Genomic DNA, 20,014 nt, shown 5'->3' on the forward strand with positions numbered 1-20,014 from the left:
AGAGGACACATACACAAATGTGCATCCTATTCACAAACAAAAACAGCTGTTTTATTAAATCTTCAAATCGAATTCTTTACAGGCTGTTATAAAAAGCCTTTTTATTAATCTACTCATAATTTTTAAGCTTACACCTTAAAATTTGTAAAAAAAACCTCTACTTTTTACAATTATTTTGTCATTAATTTGTACCCAAATCTTAAAATTAGGCAATGCCAAACCCACAAGTGACTGAATTCATGCTGTCATTTCCAAAGTGAAGTGACACTTTGCTGTCCCTACTATTTCAATCACCGACCAGATTATTTTAAAATAGAAAATTCGCATTTTAGAGAAGTTGGCTGATGAAATCTATACAGCAGTTATGGGACTAAAGAAAACGAATTATGTTCCTTCTGACCACTGGCCCTGTCGGATGAAATCAAACGAAGTGAGAAAGTCAACGGGCAACAGCTTCGAGTAACTGAGGAGCAAGAAAATCAACTCCAAACTGGAACATTGGCAATAATGGCCCTTCTTTAACCGGGCTTTTGTCACCTCTCTACTAAAAATTATCGGAAACTACTGCTGTTACCGGTTGTAAAATACTCCACAACCTATGAACGTCGGACTTTTAATACAGATCAGCTTGAAGGCAAGGGATTTGAACAAGTTTTTTTTTGTTCTGACATGGTCCTGTAGACAAGGAAAAGCACCGAGGGCCGGAGTCAAACAAAAGGCTCCGAGTGCCCAGTCAACAACACCCTGCAACACTTACCCAAAACACTATGTTGAAGCCAAACAAAACATATTTAACGCAGCAACTAACTTCAGGTCCTTTGAAATGTTTCCCGGACATGGTGAGTTGGGGGCCACGGGAGATAAACAGTAAAACCGGGAGCCGGGCAGCCGCCTTCACTGAGGCTCAGCAGCGAACATAAGAAACCTGGAACCGAGACTCGGCCGCCACATCAGGACACCGACTGGACAAACATCCGGGCTTCACTCAAGCCGGGAGGAAAAGCGACACCAATCCTGCTCACAGCTCCATCCCGTTAGCCTCTATTCACCGGCCTCCACCAGCGGCACCACCACCGACCCTCTCACCATTGCGCCTGCGCCGCGTGTGCTCAGTTCCAAACTGAGCGCGGGCGCGAGCGTTGTATCACGGCCACTCAGGGCGCGCGTGCGCCTGAGCTGGGGAGTGTATGTGTGTGGGGGCGCGAGGTTTAGGGAGAGAATGTGGGGGTGTGCGCGCGCGCCTCAGCGGGCGGGGTGCCTGATGTAAGGGCGCGTCCTGGAGATTCCCAAAGCGGATTTCAGCCAATCAATTGCTGCAGAAGAGCAATCACTTGCATCGTTACCAACTGCATCAGTGATTCCCGTTTCTATGCTAGAGTTAACACTATTATACTCTATCAGGCCAACTTCAAATAGGCAAGGGCAGCAGTCAATCGGCGCAGCAAGGTCCCACCAACAAAATAAATATCTAGTTAATCCATTCCTATAATACTGCGGTGGTTAATACATTCATGTAATAATTCGTTAATGTAATGATGTAACACAGTTAATCAATGACGTCTACTTGTGGGCCTGTGTACAATTAATTAGCAACGAGTGCATTAGAGAGCAGGAGCTACCATGGCATGTTTTTCAGCAAGGAAAACGGTGCAAGTCAAAGACACTAGGTACTACTAAGAGGACTGGAAATCCTCTATAGCCCCAACGGAATAGCATGTTTTTTGTAAGTAAAACTTCTCCCCCCTCTCTAACAACCCCACGTGACATTGTTTCAATTTAAATCCTTCAGTTTACTTACAACTACTTAGTTTATTCGTTAATGGGATGTGGGCTTTACTGGCTAGGCCAGCACTTATTACCCATCCCTAATTGCCCCCAAGGGCATTTAAAAGTCAACCACATTGCTTTGTGTCTGAAGTCACACATAGGCCAGGCCAGGTAAGGGCAGCAAATTTCCTTCCCTAAAAGGACCAGATGGATTTTTATAACAATCAGCAAGTATTTTGTGGTCATCATCAGACTTAAGTCCAGATTTTTATTGCATTCAAATTTCACCATTCAAATGCAGGGTCCCAGAGCATTACCCTGTGTCTCAGTCCAATGACAATACCACCACCTCCCCTCATGTTTTATTTTGCTTGCAACTTGATAAAACCTTAACCGAGACAAATAAAAATCAGCAGATTCCATATTACATTAACCATCTAGATCAAGTCTTACAGGACTTTAACTTATCATTTTGTTACTTTTCATGATAAATTCCAGGTGCAGAGCATGGAAGTGCAAGCATCAGAGTTTCTCTGCACAAAGCTAACACAGGATCTTGTTAAATGGGAAACACTCGAGAGCTGTACCTTGTTCTCCCAGGGAGCTAGTGTCATGCCCAGTATGTTATATTATGAACTGTGTCAGTACTTCTAAAAACTGGACACAAACCAGCTGTTGACATAGCTGCTACAAATCATGAGAGTTCGGGCATTTAGGCCACAGTCAAATAACTAATTAAATACGGACATCTACAGCCACCTAGGGAACTTGCATCCGACTATGGAGTTAGCAGACTGCTGCTCTATACATCTCAAATTGGATAAAATGAAAGATCGAAACTCAATTTCCAGCAGATGGAAGCAAATGGCCACCATCAACCTCACATTGTTTTTCTCATCCAAACAAGATTGGGAATGTGGAATCAACACGTACACCATACCTTGTGGCAAAGACCTTGCACTTGTGAAAAGCCACATGGAAACATCCATGTTTCCTTTGTCGGTTTAAAAGATTAGCTAGAAACTGTGTGCAGGTAGTTTCACCAAAACCAGAAGCAATGCAGCCGGTCTGTGAACCAGACTCCAAAACAAGCTGCGAGGCAGCAGGCAGCTAGAATACATAACCAGTGACAGTTTAAGGTTCACCTGAGAACTAACCAATCTCCCAGTCACACAAGAAACATCACAACCTGCTATGAACCCTTCAATAAGTCATCAAATCAATTCAATAGGCCATAAGCTTGCCACATGGGAGTCCATAAGTCAGAGACTGGGATAACTGAAGTGCTTAACCTTCATCTATATCCAATCTTTCTGTATGGGTGCATGAGTGTGCATGTGTGCATGAGATGTTGCATTTAACTTGGGGTAAGTGTGAAAATAACCTTTACACATAGAAGTTTGCTGCTGAATTATTTAATTAGAATACACACCAAGTGTAAGAAAACACCTCTTTCCCTACAAAACATACTGCTTACAGTGAGAACATATTCTGCCCATGACACTAGGCATTGGTTAATTAATAACTAGAGCTATGGCACAATTATCAGATTGGAACACTACATTAACTCAGGCTGCACAAAATGTATCAGTACTGGCAAGCAGATGTACCTTTAGCAATTTCAGTTTAGTTGTTCCGCAAATTTATTTGCCTTTTTCAATCTTGTTTTGATTGCATACTGTAACTAGTATTCCCAAGCCTGCTTTCTTGTTTTCCAATCAATAGTTAGCCAGTCTTTGCAGTCCATGTTAACTTCCTTCCCTTTCCATAATCTTCAAAATGTCCCCTATCCTAACCCAGGACTGCCAAGAATAAAGTTAATCATTTTTGAGCTTGATATCTGGACTTTGAAATGAATAGGATAGGCTAAAAAGAGAGAAGTACCCCCCCCCCCCCCCCGACCAACTAGTTGGGACTTCTAAGACAAGGGGAAATGACCATCTGAGCCAGCCCATTCACTGGTATGTAACATAGAAGAACAGATCATTTGCCCATAGAACTGGTCAAATTTTAATTGGCATTAAATTAAATGCAGTGACTTCGCTCATCTCCAGAGCTAGAAGTGAAGATACTATTTAAAGCAGTCATGTGCTGAGAGAAACAACAGCTCACATTTTATTGCACCATTGTAGGGATAACTACAATTCAAAACTTCTCTCAAAGTTCACTAAGTGATTCTCTGCAGTTAGTCAGAAGGAAAAAATCCAAATATTCAGGGATCATGAAATTTATTTGTCTTCTCTAATCAGAGTTATTTGGATTTTATTTCATCAGCCAATCTGTAAGTAATGCTTTAATTCAAAGTTTAGAAATAGAACACAGCATTTAAACACAGAGTTCAAGTTCCCACCCATACATTCAATTACAGTGGAAAAAAAGAGGAATTCAAAATAGAATTCTAATTATTGGCAATTTTGTGTTAGAACTACCATGGAATTGGAGAAGATTAAAAGTGTCCATGGCCCAGTGTACATTATAATGAACTGAGATCAATTATAATCTTGCACACGGTAATTTAAAAAGTTTCATTTCCAGATAATACTCATCTCAAACAATGGACTGGTCTATTTATCTAACTGAATATTCAAGAGAATTATTGGTGAACATTGAAATCCCATGATTTAAACACACCTTGCACAAATATTTTTCCTGTCCAAAATAATGTCTCAAAGATAATTGCAACAGCTATATTTTTAATTAAAAAAGTTAAGTACAATACTGATTCAAGTGCTGCATGTTCCATTTATACAGCTTTAAAGCTTGGCCCAATTCAAAAAACACATTCAACACCTCAAACAACAAATTTGTTTTTCACTCCAAATCCACTCTTTGTAGCAGTGTCTGCATGTGCTTGATAACCAATCACAATCCTCATGGGAAGACCAAGCCTTTCCTTGTAGGTTTTTCTAAAAGAAGAAAAAAAATTGTTTAAAAAAAGCTTTAGCCTAAATTTAAAGTACATTCAACTTCTTTTTTGGCACTCATATTCCAATTCCAATTAGTACTGCTTCACGATGGACACAGGATTTGTGCAATTAATATTCATTATTTGATTAAAAGTTGTAAACTTTGCGGCTCAGTAGGAACCATCCCTACCTCGGAGCTCAAATCCTACTACAAGGCACGTTGGCTGTGGAAGGAGCATTCATGACCTCACCAAACAGGTTGATAATCAACCCTGTTATATGTGCCTACATGCCACTGTAATGTAAAGGTGCTCAGCAGAGCAAATGTGAACCTGGGACTGGAGAATAGCACTGCCCATGGTATGATGTATAAAGTCACATAGTAATAGACAGAACAGTCTAGAAACACTCTGGAAGCAGCCTGCATGACAGTAACCTAGGATCTGTAAATAGTTAAAAAGGTTAACAATAAGGCAGCTCACCAGCATGTTCTCAAGGGAAATTAGGGGTGAGCAATAAATGTTGGCCTAGGCAGTGACACCCACATCCCATGAAGGTAGGAAAAAAAGGTTTCACATTTAAACATACATCACAAAATCCCATCATTGAGACTTTCTAAAGAACCCATATTACAACAAACCCCACTAATCTTTCCAACATGCACATCTATGGCAGGCTGCAAGAGTGGGAGGTTTCCTGATCAGCTATGCTTGATGTGGAGTAGTACCCCTCAGGCTATGACCACTCAGCTATGGGACCAGATGAGATGCATCCAAGAATAAAGGAAGTGAAACTGGAAGTTGCAGAGGCACAGGCAATAATCTTTCGATGTTCCCTGGATTGGGGGGGAGATGGAGGACTGGAGAACTGCAAACATTACACCCTTGTTCAAAATAGCATGTAAAGATCTGCCCTGCAGTTACAGACCAGTCAGTTTAACTTTGGTGATGGGGAGCTTCTAGAAACGATTACTCAGGATAGAACTAATAGTGACATGGAAAAACGTGGATTGATTCAGAAGAGTCAGCATGGATTTGTCAAAGGAAACTTGTGTCTAACTAACTAGCTGGATTTTTTTTGAAGTAAAAGAGATGGCTGATGAGGGCAAAGCCATTGATGCGGTGTATATGAACTTCCAAAAGGCATTCGATACAGTGCCACACAACAAACTTGAGGAAAGTTATAGGTCATGGAATAAAAAGGGACAGTAGCAACATGGATACAAAACTGGCTGATGGAAAGGAAACAGGGTAATGGTTAATAGGTATTTTTCAGGCTGGGAGAAGGTTTATAGTGGAAATCCCCAGGGGTCGGTATGAAGTGTAAACTGAGGACAGTGTAGAACTTCAAAAGAACAGTAACACATTGGTGGAGTGGACAGATAGATGGCAGATGAAGTCCAATGCAGAGAACTGTGAGGTGATACACCTTGGCACAAATAACAGACACGGTACAAAATAAAGGGTGTGCAGGAGCAGAGACAGCTGGGTGTATATGTATATAAGTCATTAAAGGTGGCAGGACAGGTAGATAGCTGGATTTAAAGCATAAAGATATGTAAAGTATACAGTATTCTAGGCTTCATTAATGGGGCATAAGGTATAAGACCCAGGAGGTTTTGATGAACTTATATAAGATACTGGTTTGACCTCAGATGGAGTATTGTATACAGTTCTGGGTACTACACTATAGGATGGATGTGAACGCATTGGAGAGAGTAGAGAGAAGGTTACAAGAATTGTTCCAGGGATGAGACTTCAGTTATGAGGAAAGATTGGAGAAATTAGGACTGTTTTCCTTGAGAGGAGAATGCTGAGAGGAGATTTGATAGAAGTTTTCAAAATCATGAGGAGTCTGGACAGAGTAGATAGGAAGAAACAGTTCCTGCTCATAAATGGACCAAGAAAAACGCTCAGTGAGGTTAGGGGTTTGGAATGCACTGCCTGGAAGTGTGGCAGAGGCAGGTTCAATTGACTCATTCAAGAGGATATTGGATGATTATTTAAAATAGAAACAATGTGCAGGGTTACAGGGAAAAGATTGGCTTGAAATTAAAATGCTCAGAGAGCTGGTGCAGACATGATGGGCCAAATGGCCTCCTCCTACAACGTAACAATCCTGAGAGATGCCTACAGTCCCTCACAGACTATGGCTAATAAAGGGAGCATTAAAAAGTAACATGTTTAACTGGCTAAACAATAATTCTGGAAGTCTCAAGAATATTTTCCTCAATTGAGAAATATTTACAATTTAAAATAAGCTGCTTGGCAACAGTGTCCAAGGCAACTAGATTTGTAATTACCTCCATCACTAAAGGAGCAGGAGAGGTGAATGTTCCACCCATTTGTCAGTTATCTCTCAAAAACTAATGGACAGATTTCATCGAAATTTGGTAGTAAGTATGGCCCAAGGAAGAACAGATCATTTTTGACAAAGGTACAGATCCAAATCTTGGAATTTAAAATGATTGTTAACATTAGGAGTAAGGATGAATTGATGACTAAGCATATTGTGGATCATCCCAGCTGCCATGGTGCAATTAGCCACAGCTGTCAAAATTGTTGGATGTGGATTGGCCCGAATTTTTCAGCTTTAGTTACAGTTTCAACCAGGCAGGGAAAAGTCTCAAGGAGAGCTGCATTATTGTAATTACATTGAGTTAACACAACGTGGCAGAAGTATGTGTTCTGAGTGCCCCTGTCAGTTATCATTATGTAATAGTTCAGTTGTTCAACTTAAAAGCTAAACATTGCTCTACAGTTTTCTTGTATTTTTCCCCTCACTTCTTCTCGTCACTGCCACCACCCCAAAGAAAAATCATCATGTCTTCTCTTCAGCTGGCTGGAACTGCCCTCCCCAGTTCCATTCTCAGCTATGCAGCCATATCCAGAAAATCATTTACAATGGTACCTCAGGTCAAGAATAGACCCTTGGAGGCTAATTTCTCAACTCCTTGCTGACATCATCCTCAGGTGCCACATCCACATCTATACAGACAACACACAACTCCATCTCACCACTGACTGTGCGACAAAGTCAGTCAGTCATTCTACTCAATACTTAGTTAGAGGAAAGACCAAAACCACTGTATTTGGCACCCACCGCAAACTGCCCCCTGCATGGCCACCAATTCTATCCTTCTCAATGATAACAGCATGAATCTGTGAAACTGAGCCAGAACATTCACAACTTTAGGTGTCATGTTTAGCCAAATGATGAGCTTCTAATGACACATCCAGCCTCAAGAATATCAAACTTCTGTTACATTGTCAATTTTGGATCTTATACCGTCCCTTTGCTGCTGACACCCTCATCAATGCTGGTGTTTCCTTTAGTTTAGAGTATACAGTGCTCTCCTGATTGCTCTCCCATCTTCCAAAACTAAAACTCTGCTGCCTGTATATTAACTCAATTAGTTTTGAAATTCCTCCTCAGCCTCATCCCTGCCATCTCTAACCGATAGCACTAATAAAGCTTCTTCTGTACTCCAAACTGCACTACAGATTAGTGCTTTCAGCTGCCTGGAACCCAAGCTCTGGAATTCTCTCCAGAAATTCCACTTTAAACTCTCTATCTCTCACCTTTGATGTGTTCCTTAAAACCTACCTCACATCAGTCCCAGTATATCCTTGTGACTATCAAATTCTGGTCAATAATGCTCATGTTATATCTGCTATTTTGTACTGTTAAAAGTATTATACAAGTGCAAGTTTAAAAAATCTTTTGTAAGAGTTTCAATTATCAAAACAATATGTAAGTACCATTACAAAGCAAGAAGGTGTAAAAGCTGAATAGATCTACAGTTGAACTGTCAAAGATAGCAATGAAAATAATTATGGATCAGGCACTAAAATAAAACTTACTGGAGCTTGCCCTCAACTTTACAGGTGTTTTCCTAGCAAGTTTCACAATATCAAGCTTTCCATAAAAATGAAAAAAATATATAAGTAGTGATACCACGTCTTAAGGTTTAAAATGACCTGCAAATCAAAAGAAAACTCATTGACTGCATTGGGTGGGAATTCAGGCAATGCAAAATTTACACAGTTCGTTAAGCAATGGCCCAAGCGTGATCAGAAATTGATCAATTTTCAACAAGGAAAATATCCTTAAAGTATTAACTTACCCTATATGTAAAACCGCTTTCTGGTTTTCAGTGTCACGGGTCCATATTGCTATTTTATCTCCTTTTGCTCGGACATTAATTACTGCACCACATACGTCATTGTTATAATCATCGAAAGCTTCTCCAATAAGGCATAGCAGCTTGCAAAGATATTAAATGCAAATATCAATACAAAATCAAGTAATCTGCACTGATGGGATGATAAAAGTAACAGAATCTGAATGCTAATTGTTCTGTTGGCAACTTTTCAAATAGAAAAAGAATCAAGTTTTAGAAACTTCGTCCAATCTAACTACAACACCCAGACAAAAAAAAAATTTCAGGTCATCCTAAAATGCTTTACAACCAATGAAGTGTAGTCACTGTTCTAATGTAGGAAATATGACAGCCGGTTTGCACACAGCAAAGCTCCCACAAAACAGGAATGCAAGCATGGTCAAATAACCTGCTTTGGTGGTTTTAATTTGGTATAAATGTCATCCAGGATGCTGGGCTTAATTGCCTTGCCCTTCTTGAAATAGCTTCACAAGACCCAAGAGGCCAAAAGGAGTCCCTCCACAATCACAAGCCTCTGTTTAATATCTCCTCTCTCTAGTTCAGCATTCCCTCAGCAAAGCATTGGAATATCAGCCTAGATTGTAGTGACTGAGTCTCTGTAAATGGGATTTGAAGCTACAACCTTCTGACTCAGAAATGAGAGTGTGTTACTATTTGATTAAAAATGAGTCCCTCCACAATCACAAGTGCTGTAAATTGGCAAAGATTTAAACTTGAGCAATTCTACTTTTAAGTAAATTTTAACCACATACATTTCAAATATAACAAGTGCAACAACTCATGCCAATAAACAATAGAAAATTGAATGGCGTTTGTTGTCTAAAAGGGCTGTTGCAATTGAGGAAAAAAAATAAACATTTTGAAACTGGCATGATTGAAAATCACTGATGCACTGCCTAAACCACATATGTACATTGGCTGCAATCTTATTAACTCACCGTTTCTAGCCAAAATTGATCTAGTTCAAGCATCCTTTGCTGCTTGGACAGTGTGATTAACCATCTTCCACCACACTTGTTTCTGTTGTCCTCCCACATTGGTTCAATACCATCCTATGCAACAATACAAATTAAAAAATGTTAAACCAGATCCAGTTTAAAGGAGTTTTAAATCTTAATCAAGACTTCAAATAGTAAAACTCACATTTTCAAAGGAAAGTATATTTGCAAAAAAAAAAAGCATTGTTTACTTTTACTATATTAAAAGACAACAAGTGATGAGCCTGCTGTCCCACTTGGTTCACATGTGGGCCATACGAGTGTAGTCCAAGCTTAATTATTTCATCCTATTTTGAATCTCAACTTTGTTGCCAAAAGTTAAAATTTTACAAAGATCACCTACTTTAAATAAGATGGGATTTGACGAAAGGGATGGCACAAAGAGCTTCAGGTTACCTAATGAAGGAAATTTTCCAACAAAGTTTTAATCCCATTGAGGGTATCCAATTGCCACAGCTTGCTCTGCAATAATGTGCTCCTCTTCCTCAGTATGTCAGTTTAAGCAAGAGTGACAGTTGGGCTGAAAACCTCTAATTTGTAAAATTCTACTGCCATAGAACAGAGAAAGCATTTGCACCAGATCATAAGGTTTGAGACACTATTGAGAGAAACTCTTGCTTAGACAATGAAATGTTAGGCATAGATACATTGTTTGTGCAGACAGGACTGGACACTTGGTTCTCAAACATCTATTACTGAAAATCTTCATTATTTAAGTAATTTACATTTTGCTACACTTCCTCATGGGGGCACTGCAAACAAGGTGAATCACATTCAGCATTCATCTTTCAGCGAGGTCTTCAAGGTTGCAACTAAGTTACATTTCATATAACACTGGCTCCTTTGAAACAATTGCTAACTTTGCCTAAAGATATCAAACATACAAACCTTAAAGAGAGAGTAATCACAACCTGACATCAACCTACTGGCAAGTTGAATGTGATTGTATAATCTATTGAAGCAAAAGAGAAGGCAAGTTTCAGTTAGAGAGAAAAAAAACACTTGATACAAGTTTAAAACTGCAACAGTAGCCCTCAGCATTGACATGAAGTTGATCGCAGTAAACAAAAAGTAGTCACACCCACACATGGATCAAAGTAGTCAAAAGAACAGTCAAGGCTTGCAGTAACCTTCACCATCCTAGCAATCCATGGCTAGCAAACTCAGCACACTGGACAGAGACAAGAACCTGTCCAGAACAAAAACTAGAAGGGAGAAGGAATGCTGGAAAGACATGCAGGAAACAAATCAGAGCCAAACAAGTGATTTCAATTGGCATGAGATTACACTTATGATCTTGGTGATAAGAGCAGGAGCTTAAAATATATCAAATACTACTACAGGCTTTGCGTCTCACCCCATCCACAAGTAGTGATCAAAATTTTAATCTAGTCAAAATATGCTGTAAACCCATTCAAAGTTCTTGTACATCAGCAGCACTGTAGCACAAAGTAAGGGAAGGAACCTGTTTTTTTTGGAACATTTTTAGGACATTGAATTTGACATTCTTGCTCTGGAGTTTTGTTTTAAAAATTCCAATATTAATTTGGGCTGTGAATATACCATTCTTCAAGAAACCACATGTCAAGATAGATGTCCAGTGAAGAACACCTGGGGAGGGAAGAGATATTTTGTATACCTAGGTTAACAAAAAACTGCTATTGCCAGGCTAAAGACTCTTCTGATTGATTAGAAACACCTGGCCTAAGAGAAGTATTCTTTGAATATCTTAGTCTTTTAAGACTCAGTCAGAGAGTGTGCACGCCTTAGAAGCAGACTGCAAGAAACAGACTCTTGCCCTCATCTTTGTGTTAAACCTTCCTCAAAAATATCTCATCAGGATACCTCATCTGCTTTTTTTAAAAAAAAAGCTGCAAAGTTGCAATAAGTAAGAGTCGTCAAGGGCAGTTAGACCATAAAATCCATTTGAAAAGAACTTCATAGACCAAAATTCTGTTAGATCAACAACATCAAGATCACTTTGAATTTTATCCTTTAAAAAGAAACATGTCCAGCCTTCAGCCTCTGCAGGGGATTGTTAGTTTTGTCCTGTTTTGTGTTTGTGCGTGAGTGTATGGGGATTCAAATATCTGTGTTTTTTTTTAAAAGGGGGCAATCATTACACTTCTAAACTACAACTTGTATGTTAACCAGTTTATTAACTTTTTTTTAAAAAGATGTTTGTTTTATAATAAATCTTTTTGTGTTTACTTAAATAAGCCTAGTTAAAGTCTTTTTATGCTGGGATTAACAGTGTCAAAGGTAAATAATTGGCTAGTTTTGTGGGTGAATTAAAAGTTAAAACTATTGTTATAACCTGTGAAGAAGTGGGGTTAGAATTAACTGCACACTGCTCCCATCACGGTCCGTAACAGTAACAACTTTAAAAAGACAAGAAACATAACAGAACATTTAGCATATATGGGACTTTGCAAAGTGGTCAACTTCATGGGGTGGTTGCCTAAAGGACAAACTCCATAAATGCAGCAAGCTTTTAGGCAAGTAAACTTGAATTATAGAGATTTAGAGGTAGCACTGTTTTGGACTCATTTACCTCAGATCAGTTGATGGAGCAGGTGCTGTAGCACCTGCCAACAAGATCAGCTGTTGCTACAACAAATATTTTGCTACTCGCAATTCACACAGACAATATTTCAACCTAGAGCGGAAGCAAGAAGTCTATTTTTCCAAATTCAGAGCTCAAAAATTAAACCTTAGTAGAAATGGTTTCCAGAAGAAGTGGAAAATAGTCTCCATATTCTGTTCTAATTAAAATACTATCAATACTTACGCCCAAAAATCCTCCACGGTGTCAAATTTAGTAACAAGACGAAGATTTGCCTGCCAGGGTTTAGTTTTATCATTTTTGTAAAACCAGAGGGTCCATCTGTAATTGAAGAACGTAGAGTGAAATATTCTAGACAACTTAGAACCATTTTATCTTTCAAAGCCATGATTAGTCAACCAATGGTGCAACAGATTATAACATCTAATAATACTACCAATGCAATATCCATTTCTAAACAATGTAGAATATTCAAGAACAGTTAAAATATTGTTTTAAAATAGGCATAAAAATATTAGTTTGCACAAAATGAGTAAAATTACAAAAGGTATCAACATAATAAAAACCCTACATTTGAGATAAGTGAAATTCAGCTTAAATCAGAAGCCATTGTGCTTTTGGGAAGACAATTTCTACAAGTATACCAATGGCTCAAAAAAGATAAAATACTCACCATCTTAGTCACATGTACAGTCATATATCATTTAATTGTCCTAGAAATACAATTCCTGCCTTCGGCAAGAATTTGGATTGGCTGCACCTAGAATTCAGTTCAGTTTGATCCCCTCACATGGCAAGGGAGGGGGACTCTGGGTAAGATCCTGGTGGACTATTTAACTGATTGTTTTAGGGCCATGTGTACACTGACACAACCTCGACTACAGCAGTTCAAAAAGGTGCCTCAGTACTACCTTCTAAAGGTTAGTTAGGGATGGGCAATAAAAGCTAGTCTCACCAGCTACACTCACATCCCCTTCACAGATTTTTTTTAAAAAGCAGTTAGATTAGAGTCCAGGAAATAGATAGCAATTTCTGTAGGAGTTGTCAGTGTATGCAGCAAGTATATATTCACTGCAGGTCAGGAAAAGAGGGTGGTAGTGGAGGTAGTGCTGAATGTATTGAACTCTCAGGAATTCAGTTATAGAAGGTAGGCAAGATAATTGGAACCAGTCATAACTACCCTGCTCACCTGGCGATTACTAGATCCTTCAAGGGCAAGAAATAAATTTAACAGAAGGCTGTGTGGGAGTGAAAAGTGGCAGATGGTACATTTAGGTTGCATCATGTGGGAGATGATGTGTCAGGGCAGGTTTGATAGAGTAGTTAGTCTTTTTCACATGTTTGTAACTATGAGTCCTTTGTTCAATTTAGCACAAAAGCACGGGAGTTAGTTTCTGTATGCACGTTCACAGTTGCTATATTTCCCAAAGATGAAAAAAAGTTGCACCATCCAACTTCAGCCAACTGATTCAGGTGTACTCAAATGATCCACAGAAGAAAATATACATGTACCTTTTAGTTTCACTACTTCTCCAACTGAAACTAAAGTTTCTTTAGATTTGCCTACATTAAGTGTGCCACAATCTCAGATTTTACTTTTAAATTGTAATGGCAGCACCACAAAACTGATTACAGAAAGGAATGTCCAGAAATAAAGAAAGGAGCAGCATGCCTGCCGAATGCCAAAAGAACCAAATCAGCTTTGATGATCTTATTTGACTGGATAAATAGATCCCTCCAAGGTTTTTGCATTCCTCCAATCTGGCCTCTAGTACATCCATAATCAGCATCCCACCATCTTACCTTTGGTTGACTAATTCCCAAGTTTATGGAACTCTATCCATAAACTACTCTATCCTTTAAGACAGTCCTTCAAGGCATGCCTTGCACCAAACTTTTAGTCACTTGTCCTAATGTTTTATTTTATTTGAAAATGTCCCTGTGAAGTGCTTTGGGGTGTTTTACTACAAGAAAAGATGCAATATAAACGTACATTGCTAGCTGTACATCACAGTTGGCCACTAAACTATATATAAAGTAGCACTTGGTTTAAAATGGTGGCAAATTCAATCACAGACCAAAGTCAACATTGTCAGAAGAGTTCACTTACATGGTGTACTAAAAGATTTAGCGATCAGATAGGCACATGTTCCATCCAACTCTACATCAAAACAGCAGTTGACAGAGGTGGGGAGAAACAGAAATGGTAAGTGCTCTTGATCACAACTCAGTGACCCCACACTAGAAAATTCTTGTGCAGATGCCTGGCAAGGCCATCATTGTACTGAGCTGTGATAGCCCACAAAATGAACAGCATATTAGTACTCATTGTCTAGGTTTAGATTTTGTACATACCATTTGGCTTGCATCCATATAATTATGCCTATTAAAAGCCCATCTTTTGTGAGAAACAGAAAAACATTCATTACTTTGAGTAGCAAATAGCAGTTTTCCCATTTAAATATTTAACCAAGCAGAATAAAAGGTTAATAGCAGAGCATAACAAGGTGATACCTGTTCTGCAAAGGATGCTTCATATATGGTTGAATAGTTAGATTTTCCTTCCCAGAGGACTTCTTAGTTTCTTCAGACTCTTGAAAAACTGCTAAGTAAACCTTAAGGCACATAGAAAATTGAATAAACTATTAGAATATGAACTCTACATATATCTAAAACAACATTTTTTTTACTTCAAATCAATCATCCAAGTCAAAATCTTGGAATGCCTTACCAGACACCATTGAGATTGTACCTTCAGGAAGAACTGCAACTGCATTCAAGACAACCTACCACCACATTCTCAGGCCAACATGCAATTGACAGAGATGTTGCTTTACCAACAGCCCCATGAAGAACAAATTGAACAAAGAACAGACAGCAAATAGGGAATGGAAAGGTAAAATAGGACAGAGCAGCCCCATTGAGGGTGTTCAGAACATTATATTGTACATTGCACTATGGACCTGGAATTGATGCAACAAAAAAAATGATTTACATACAAAGTTGTTTTCATTTAGACCCAAAGCAGATTAACTCCATGTAACTGTCTTGTTTCATCCCCAATGAAGAGACTTCAAGGAAAAAGTGGGAATGGATTCCAAAGACAAATCCAGAACATATGCCAAAAGATTGTTTTTTCATCTTGAACAATAAAGTTCAGCATGCATCCCTGGGTAGGATAACAAAGGCAAAAACCAGGAAATCATGTATTAAAATCGAAGCTCAGTTGGAATATAGATTGTTTATGGATATACTCATTAAATCCTTTTTCAGCCATACCTCACTTATGGTAGTAAATTAATTTAGTTTACCATCCTTCCCTTCTAGTCCTGGGATTGCTGCAACAAAAGTGATTTCCATACAAAGTTGCTCTTATTTAGACCCAAAGCAGATTAACTCCACATAACTGTTGTTTCATCCCCAATGAAGAGACTTCAAGGAAAAAAAGTGGGCAAAACAGAAACAAAAATACCTGGGAAAACTCAGCAGGTCTGGCAGCATCTGTGGAGAGGAACACAGTTAACGTTTTGAGTCCAAATGATTCTTCAACAGTACTAAGTAAAAATAGAAGAGAGATGAAATACAAAAATGAAATATTTCACTTCTCTTCTATTTTTACTTAGTTCTGTTCAAGGGTCATTCCGACTCAAAACATTAACTGTGCTCCTCTCCGCAGATGCTGCCAGACCTGCTGAGTTTTCCCAGGTATTTTTGTTTTGGATTTCCAGCATCCGCAGTTTTTTGCTTTTATCTAAGGAAAAAGTGGGAATGGGTTTTCTTCTACAAGCACCTAAATTCCAACAGGATTTCAATCCTTTAATTATTTGATAAATTCCTCCTTCAGTTCAGAAAGAATTCAGACAAGGTGGTACTTAGAGACCAAACAGAAGCTATATTCAGCAGTTCTCTCCCCACCAAATGATGTTAAGTCTAATTCCTTTTAGTGATAGTGCTGCACACCTTTCAAATACAGGTACGTTTGTCACTCCTCACTACAAAAACATTGAACAACGCCACTTCTCAACTTTAACCTCACCATTCCCTCAACCCATTTAGCTTGGTTTTGCATTAAAACGACTAACCGCCGAAATAGTGGCATCTGTAACTAATTAAACTCGGTTTCCTGCTTTAAGTGTGATGAAACACAATATACATGTAATTTGCGATTTGTTCTTGACTACAGGAAATAATTTAAATCAATGTTTGTCAAAATCAAGAGAAGGTAAAGCGCAAAAGACAAAAGTTTACTTTGATGTGCCCCATGTAAAATTAGACCAGTCTATTCTCTTGTTCAACTCCATCCAAGGCCTGCTTTAGCGAGTTTGAAAGTGTATTTCAGGCGGGCAATCAAAAATACAGGTGTAAAATTACATTCTAACAGTTATAATGTATTTGTCCCTCGGGCAGCGAAACTTTGGTGTAATTAAAAGGTAACGCCGAAAAAAATCTTCCAACAATTTAAATGAGAAGGTACAATGCCGCATTTGCAGGTGTTCCTTTTTTCCCCCAGAAAAACACTCATTCACAGCTATCCCACCACACACTAACCTAACTCTACCGAATTTTTCCTCCCTCCCAGCGCATAGCAAATAAGAGGAACTCACTCACCGACTTTGCTACCGCCATACTGAACTGTGAAGCCTCCAAATCGCGTGACCAATCACATTTATGGGGTTAAATTATCACTTGTTAAAAGGAATCCATACCAACTGCTTTGTCTGATTTGGGAACGGTAATAGAATCCTCAAGTTCATCCCTAATAAAATTTTAGGAAATCATTTGATGCTTCCATGTATTACGTACATTTAATCTCACTTATCGGAAATCTCCCGCCGCAATTGAGAAGTTTGTTAAGAGGGCAAAATTGCTTAGAAAAAACGTCTTATGAAGGGTAATAAGGAAATTTAATGGGATAAAACCCCTTAAAAGTATAAGCAATAATTTCACATAGGCTGCTAACATTTTTAATATATATATTAGCATTTTCAAATTGGGTAACAAAAATCCTAGCAAATCACAAATGTGGATAATCAATGTGGAGTCAAGAAACCAAGTCTTTTGCTAATTGCTGGAGCAGTACAGTTTTCCAATCCTCAAGTGACTGGGAATAGAGGAGATGACTCAGATAGCAAGACAGACTGTTGCCAATCCTGGGCATGCACTCAACAGAATGGCTTTGGAGCATGTATTTATATGAAGGAGCTCGAAGAAGAGGACTTTGGATTGAAACTACTTGTAACTGCCACTGGCACCACTGACACTTTTATTACATGATAGGTGCAGACTACTTGACATAAAGGCCCATGACCAATATAAGAACAAAACCCAAAAATAGCCTTAAAATGCTTTTTAAACTCTTACACTGGGTCTCTTTAAAAGCTTTTGCACAAGCGCCACATATCCACAGCCACAGATGTTCATTGATAATATAGCTGCCCTACTGGCATAAACACCAGAAATGTGTGAATGACTAGAGAGTAATTCTACTGATGAATAATTCTAGGATCAAATTTCCTTTTATTCCTCCCCCACCCCGCCCCCACCCCCACCCCCTTGAAATGTGGGCAACATCAGTATTCATTACCCAATTACAGATTCCCTGAGGGCATTAAGAGTCAACCATATAGTGTGGACTGGGCCACATGTAGGTCATGGCATGTAAGTTAAGTTTTCTTTCTTAACGACATTAGTGAACCACGTTCAATATTTAGGGCTGTAGCATTATAGTTTATTTCTGATGCTAGCCTGCAAATAACTAGATGGAATTCAATTTCATAACTTGGTGATCTGGTAAAATTATGAATTCCTAGACTGACGTGTCTAGTCCAGTACCCATAACTGCAATGCTATCATACCGTGCTATAGTACAAATTCCAAATGAAAATTGGATGTGATGTAACAGATCTCCAACCATTTTTTTCTCATTGGTTAGTTATACCCACTTCACATGTACCAAACAGTATAAGTGTTAGGGAAATCTCCCTTAGAATATCAGCCATAGCTCAGGCTGTAGTATTCTGACCAGAGTCAGAAGGTTCAAGCACTAGGTTGTCACTTCAGTGCTTTATGGAGGGAATATTATACAATCAGATCTGAGTTTTTCATGTTAGATGTAGACCTAAAAGAATTTCTCTAATTTATATTGCTTTAATGTGAATGTCAAACACAAAAGTAAAATCTTATCAATAAAATAATTAACTCAAGATTAAAATTTATGATCATTTTTTCCTACACAGGCATTTACTCCATCCGTCCCATGCAGCAGCACAATAATTTGCATCCCTGGGGGATGGATAACAATTAAAGGGATCACCACATGGGGAATCACAGAGCACAAGTGAGCAAAAGAAACCTTCATGCACAGCTGTGTTTGTATAAAATACTGAAAAGGGTGTCCAAGAAACTGCTGAAGTATATTGGAGAGTATAAAAGAACTTGCTTTCAACTTGTATAGTGTTCTGTTGCAAGACATCAACACCCTTCAGCCTTGAAGGTGACCACAACCCAGTTAAGGTAAGCATCAAATTATGAAGTGGTATTAATAGATTAAGTAAACGAGAAAAGCTGTGGTAAATGGATGTCAATAAAGGCAGTGTGAAATCATCCTCTTTGGACCTAAAAGGACAGAACAGCGTACTTTCTGAATGGTTTTGTGAATGTGTTGATCCACTTTGTCTACTTTATGGATCTTTGACACTCCACCCTCCCACAGATCTCTAGGATTGAGGAACCACAGACCCATGATAGTTGTTTTACATTTTGTCCTCAATCAAAATTACAATAGATCATTACAGTAGATCTGTTTCATGACCAAACATTCAACCAATGGCCATGGTGTTATAAAACTAGCTGAGCTAGACTGCCCTGTCAGCAGTTGAAATGCTGAAGTCTGCGGTGGAACTCTTCAAACTTGAACTCCAAGCAGTCATCACCCATGAGCCTCTCAGTGACCCTCATGTGAGCATTTTTAAAAATTCTTTCATGGGTTGAAAGCATCGTTAGCAAGGTCAGTATTTGTTGCCCATCTCTAATTTCTCTTGAGAAGGTCATGGTAAGCCACTTTTTTGAACCACTATGGTCCATGTAATGTAAGTACACCTGCAATGCTGTTAGGAACATAGGTCAAAGGAGTTGGAGTAGGCCATTCAGCCCCTTGATCCTGGGTTGCCATTCAACTAGAACATGGCTGATCTTCTATCCCAAAGCCATTTTCTCACACTATCCCCGTATCCCTTGATATCTTTAATATCTAGAAATCTATCAAACTCTGTTTTGAATATACTCAATGGCTGAACCTCCACAGCCCTCTGGGGTCAAAAATTCCAAGGATTTGCCACTCTCAGAGTGAAGAAATTCCTCCTCATCTCAGTCCTAAATTGCCTACCTCTTTTTCTGAGATTGTGTCCCCTGGTTCTAGACCACCCCCCCACCCCACCCCCCACCCCACCCCGGTCCCCAGGGGAAACAGTGGGCCCACATTTGTCTTTTCTAATCTTTTCCTTTTTACATATCTATAGAAGCTTTGTCAGTTCATTTTATGTTTCTCGGTAGTTTACTTTTATATTCTATTTTCTCTTTATTTATGAGTTTCTTG

The 20,014-nt window shown here is 38.8% G+C and overlaps 2 protein-coding genes across 5 annotated transcripts in view; both read right to left on the reverse strand.

The window, feature by feature from the left end:
• Positions 1-1,122, reverse strand: part of tspan17 (tetraspanin 17) — an 81,098-nt gene extending 79,976 nt beyond the window's left edge. For 2 of the 4 annotated variants that reach the window (XM_041192846.1, XM_041192845.1), the window contains exon 1: positions 758-1,122. In XM_041192846.1, the coding sequence (XP_041048780.1) occupies positions 758-838 (81 nt within the window). In that variant the 5' untranslated portion in view covers positions 839-1,122. The remainder of the gene's footprint in view (positions 1-757) is intronic. The other 2 variants (XM_041192844.1, XM_041192847.1) reach the window with 2 other exon arrangements.
• A 3,436-nt stretch (positions 1,123-4,558) lies between these two features.
• On the reverse strand, positions 4,559-15,005 carry LOC121281132 (eukaryotic translation initiation factor 4E-1A-like). The gene is made up of 6 exons (XM_041193843.1): positions 14,935-15,005; positions 12,646-12,741; positions 10,743-10,806; positions 9,795-9,908; positions 8,800-8,939; positions 4,559-4,673 (listed from the first exon to the last, which is right to left on the reverse strand). The coding sequence occupies exons 1-6, from the start codon at positions 14,955-14,957 to the stop codon at positions 4,559-4,561; spliced, it is 552 nt and encodes a 183-aa protein (XP_041049777.1). The 5' UTR covers positions 14,958-15,005.
• Positions 15,006-20,014: the final 5,009 nt, after the last annotated feature.

The sequence above is a fragment of the Carcharodon carcharias genome, chromosome 8 (genome assembly GCF_017639515.1).
Source record: "Carcharodon carcharias isolate sCarCar2 chromosome 8, sCarCar2.pri, whole genome shotgun sequence".
In the NCBI taxonomy this organism is placed as follows: Eukaryota; Metazoa; Chordata; class Chondrichthyes; order Lamniformes; family Lamnidae; genus Carcharodon; species Carcharodon carcharias.

What these genes read in the sequence shown, in the direction of transcription:
- LOC121281132 (XM_041193843.1), bottom strand. Translation starts at nt 14,957, where the DNA reads ATGAAGCATCCTTTGCAGAACAG. An exon ending in ACCGTGGAGGATTTTTGGGC is followed by an intron (nt 10,807 to 12,645) that starts GTAAGTATTGAT and finishes TTGCTTCAATAG; the next exon opens with ATTATACAATCACATTCAAC. An exon ending in ATCAATTTTGGCTAGAAACG is followed by an intron (nt 8,940 to 9,794) that starts GTGAGTTAATAA and finishes TATCTTTGCAAG; the next exon opens with CTGCTATGCCTTATTGGAGA.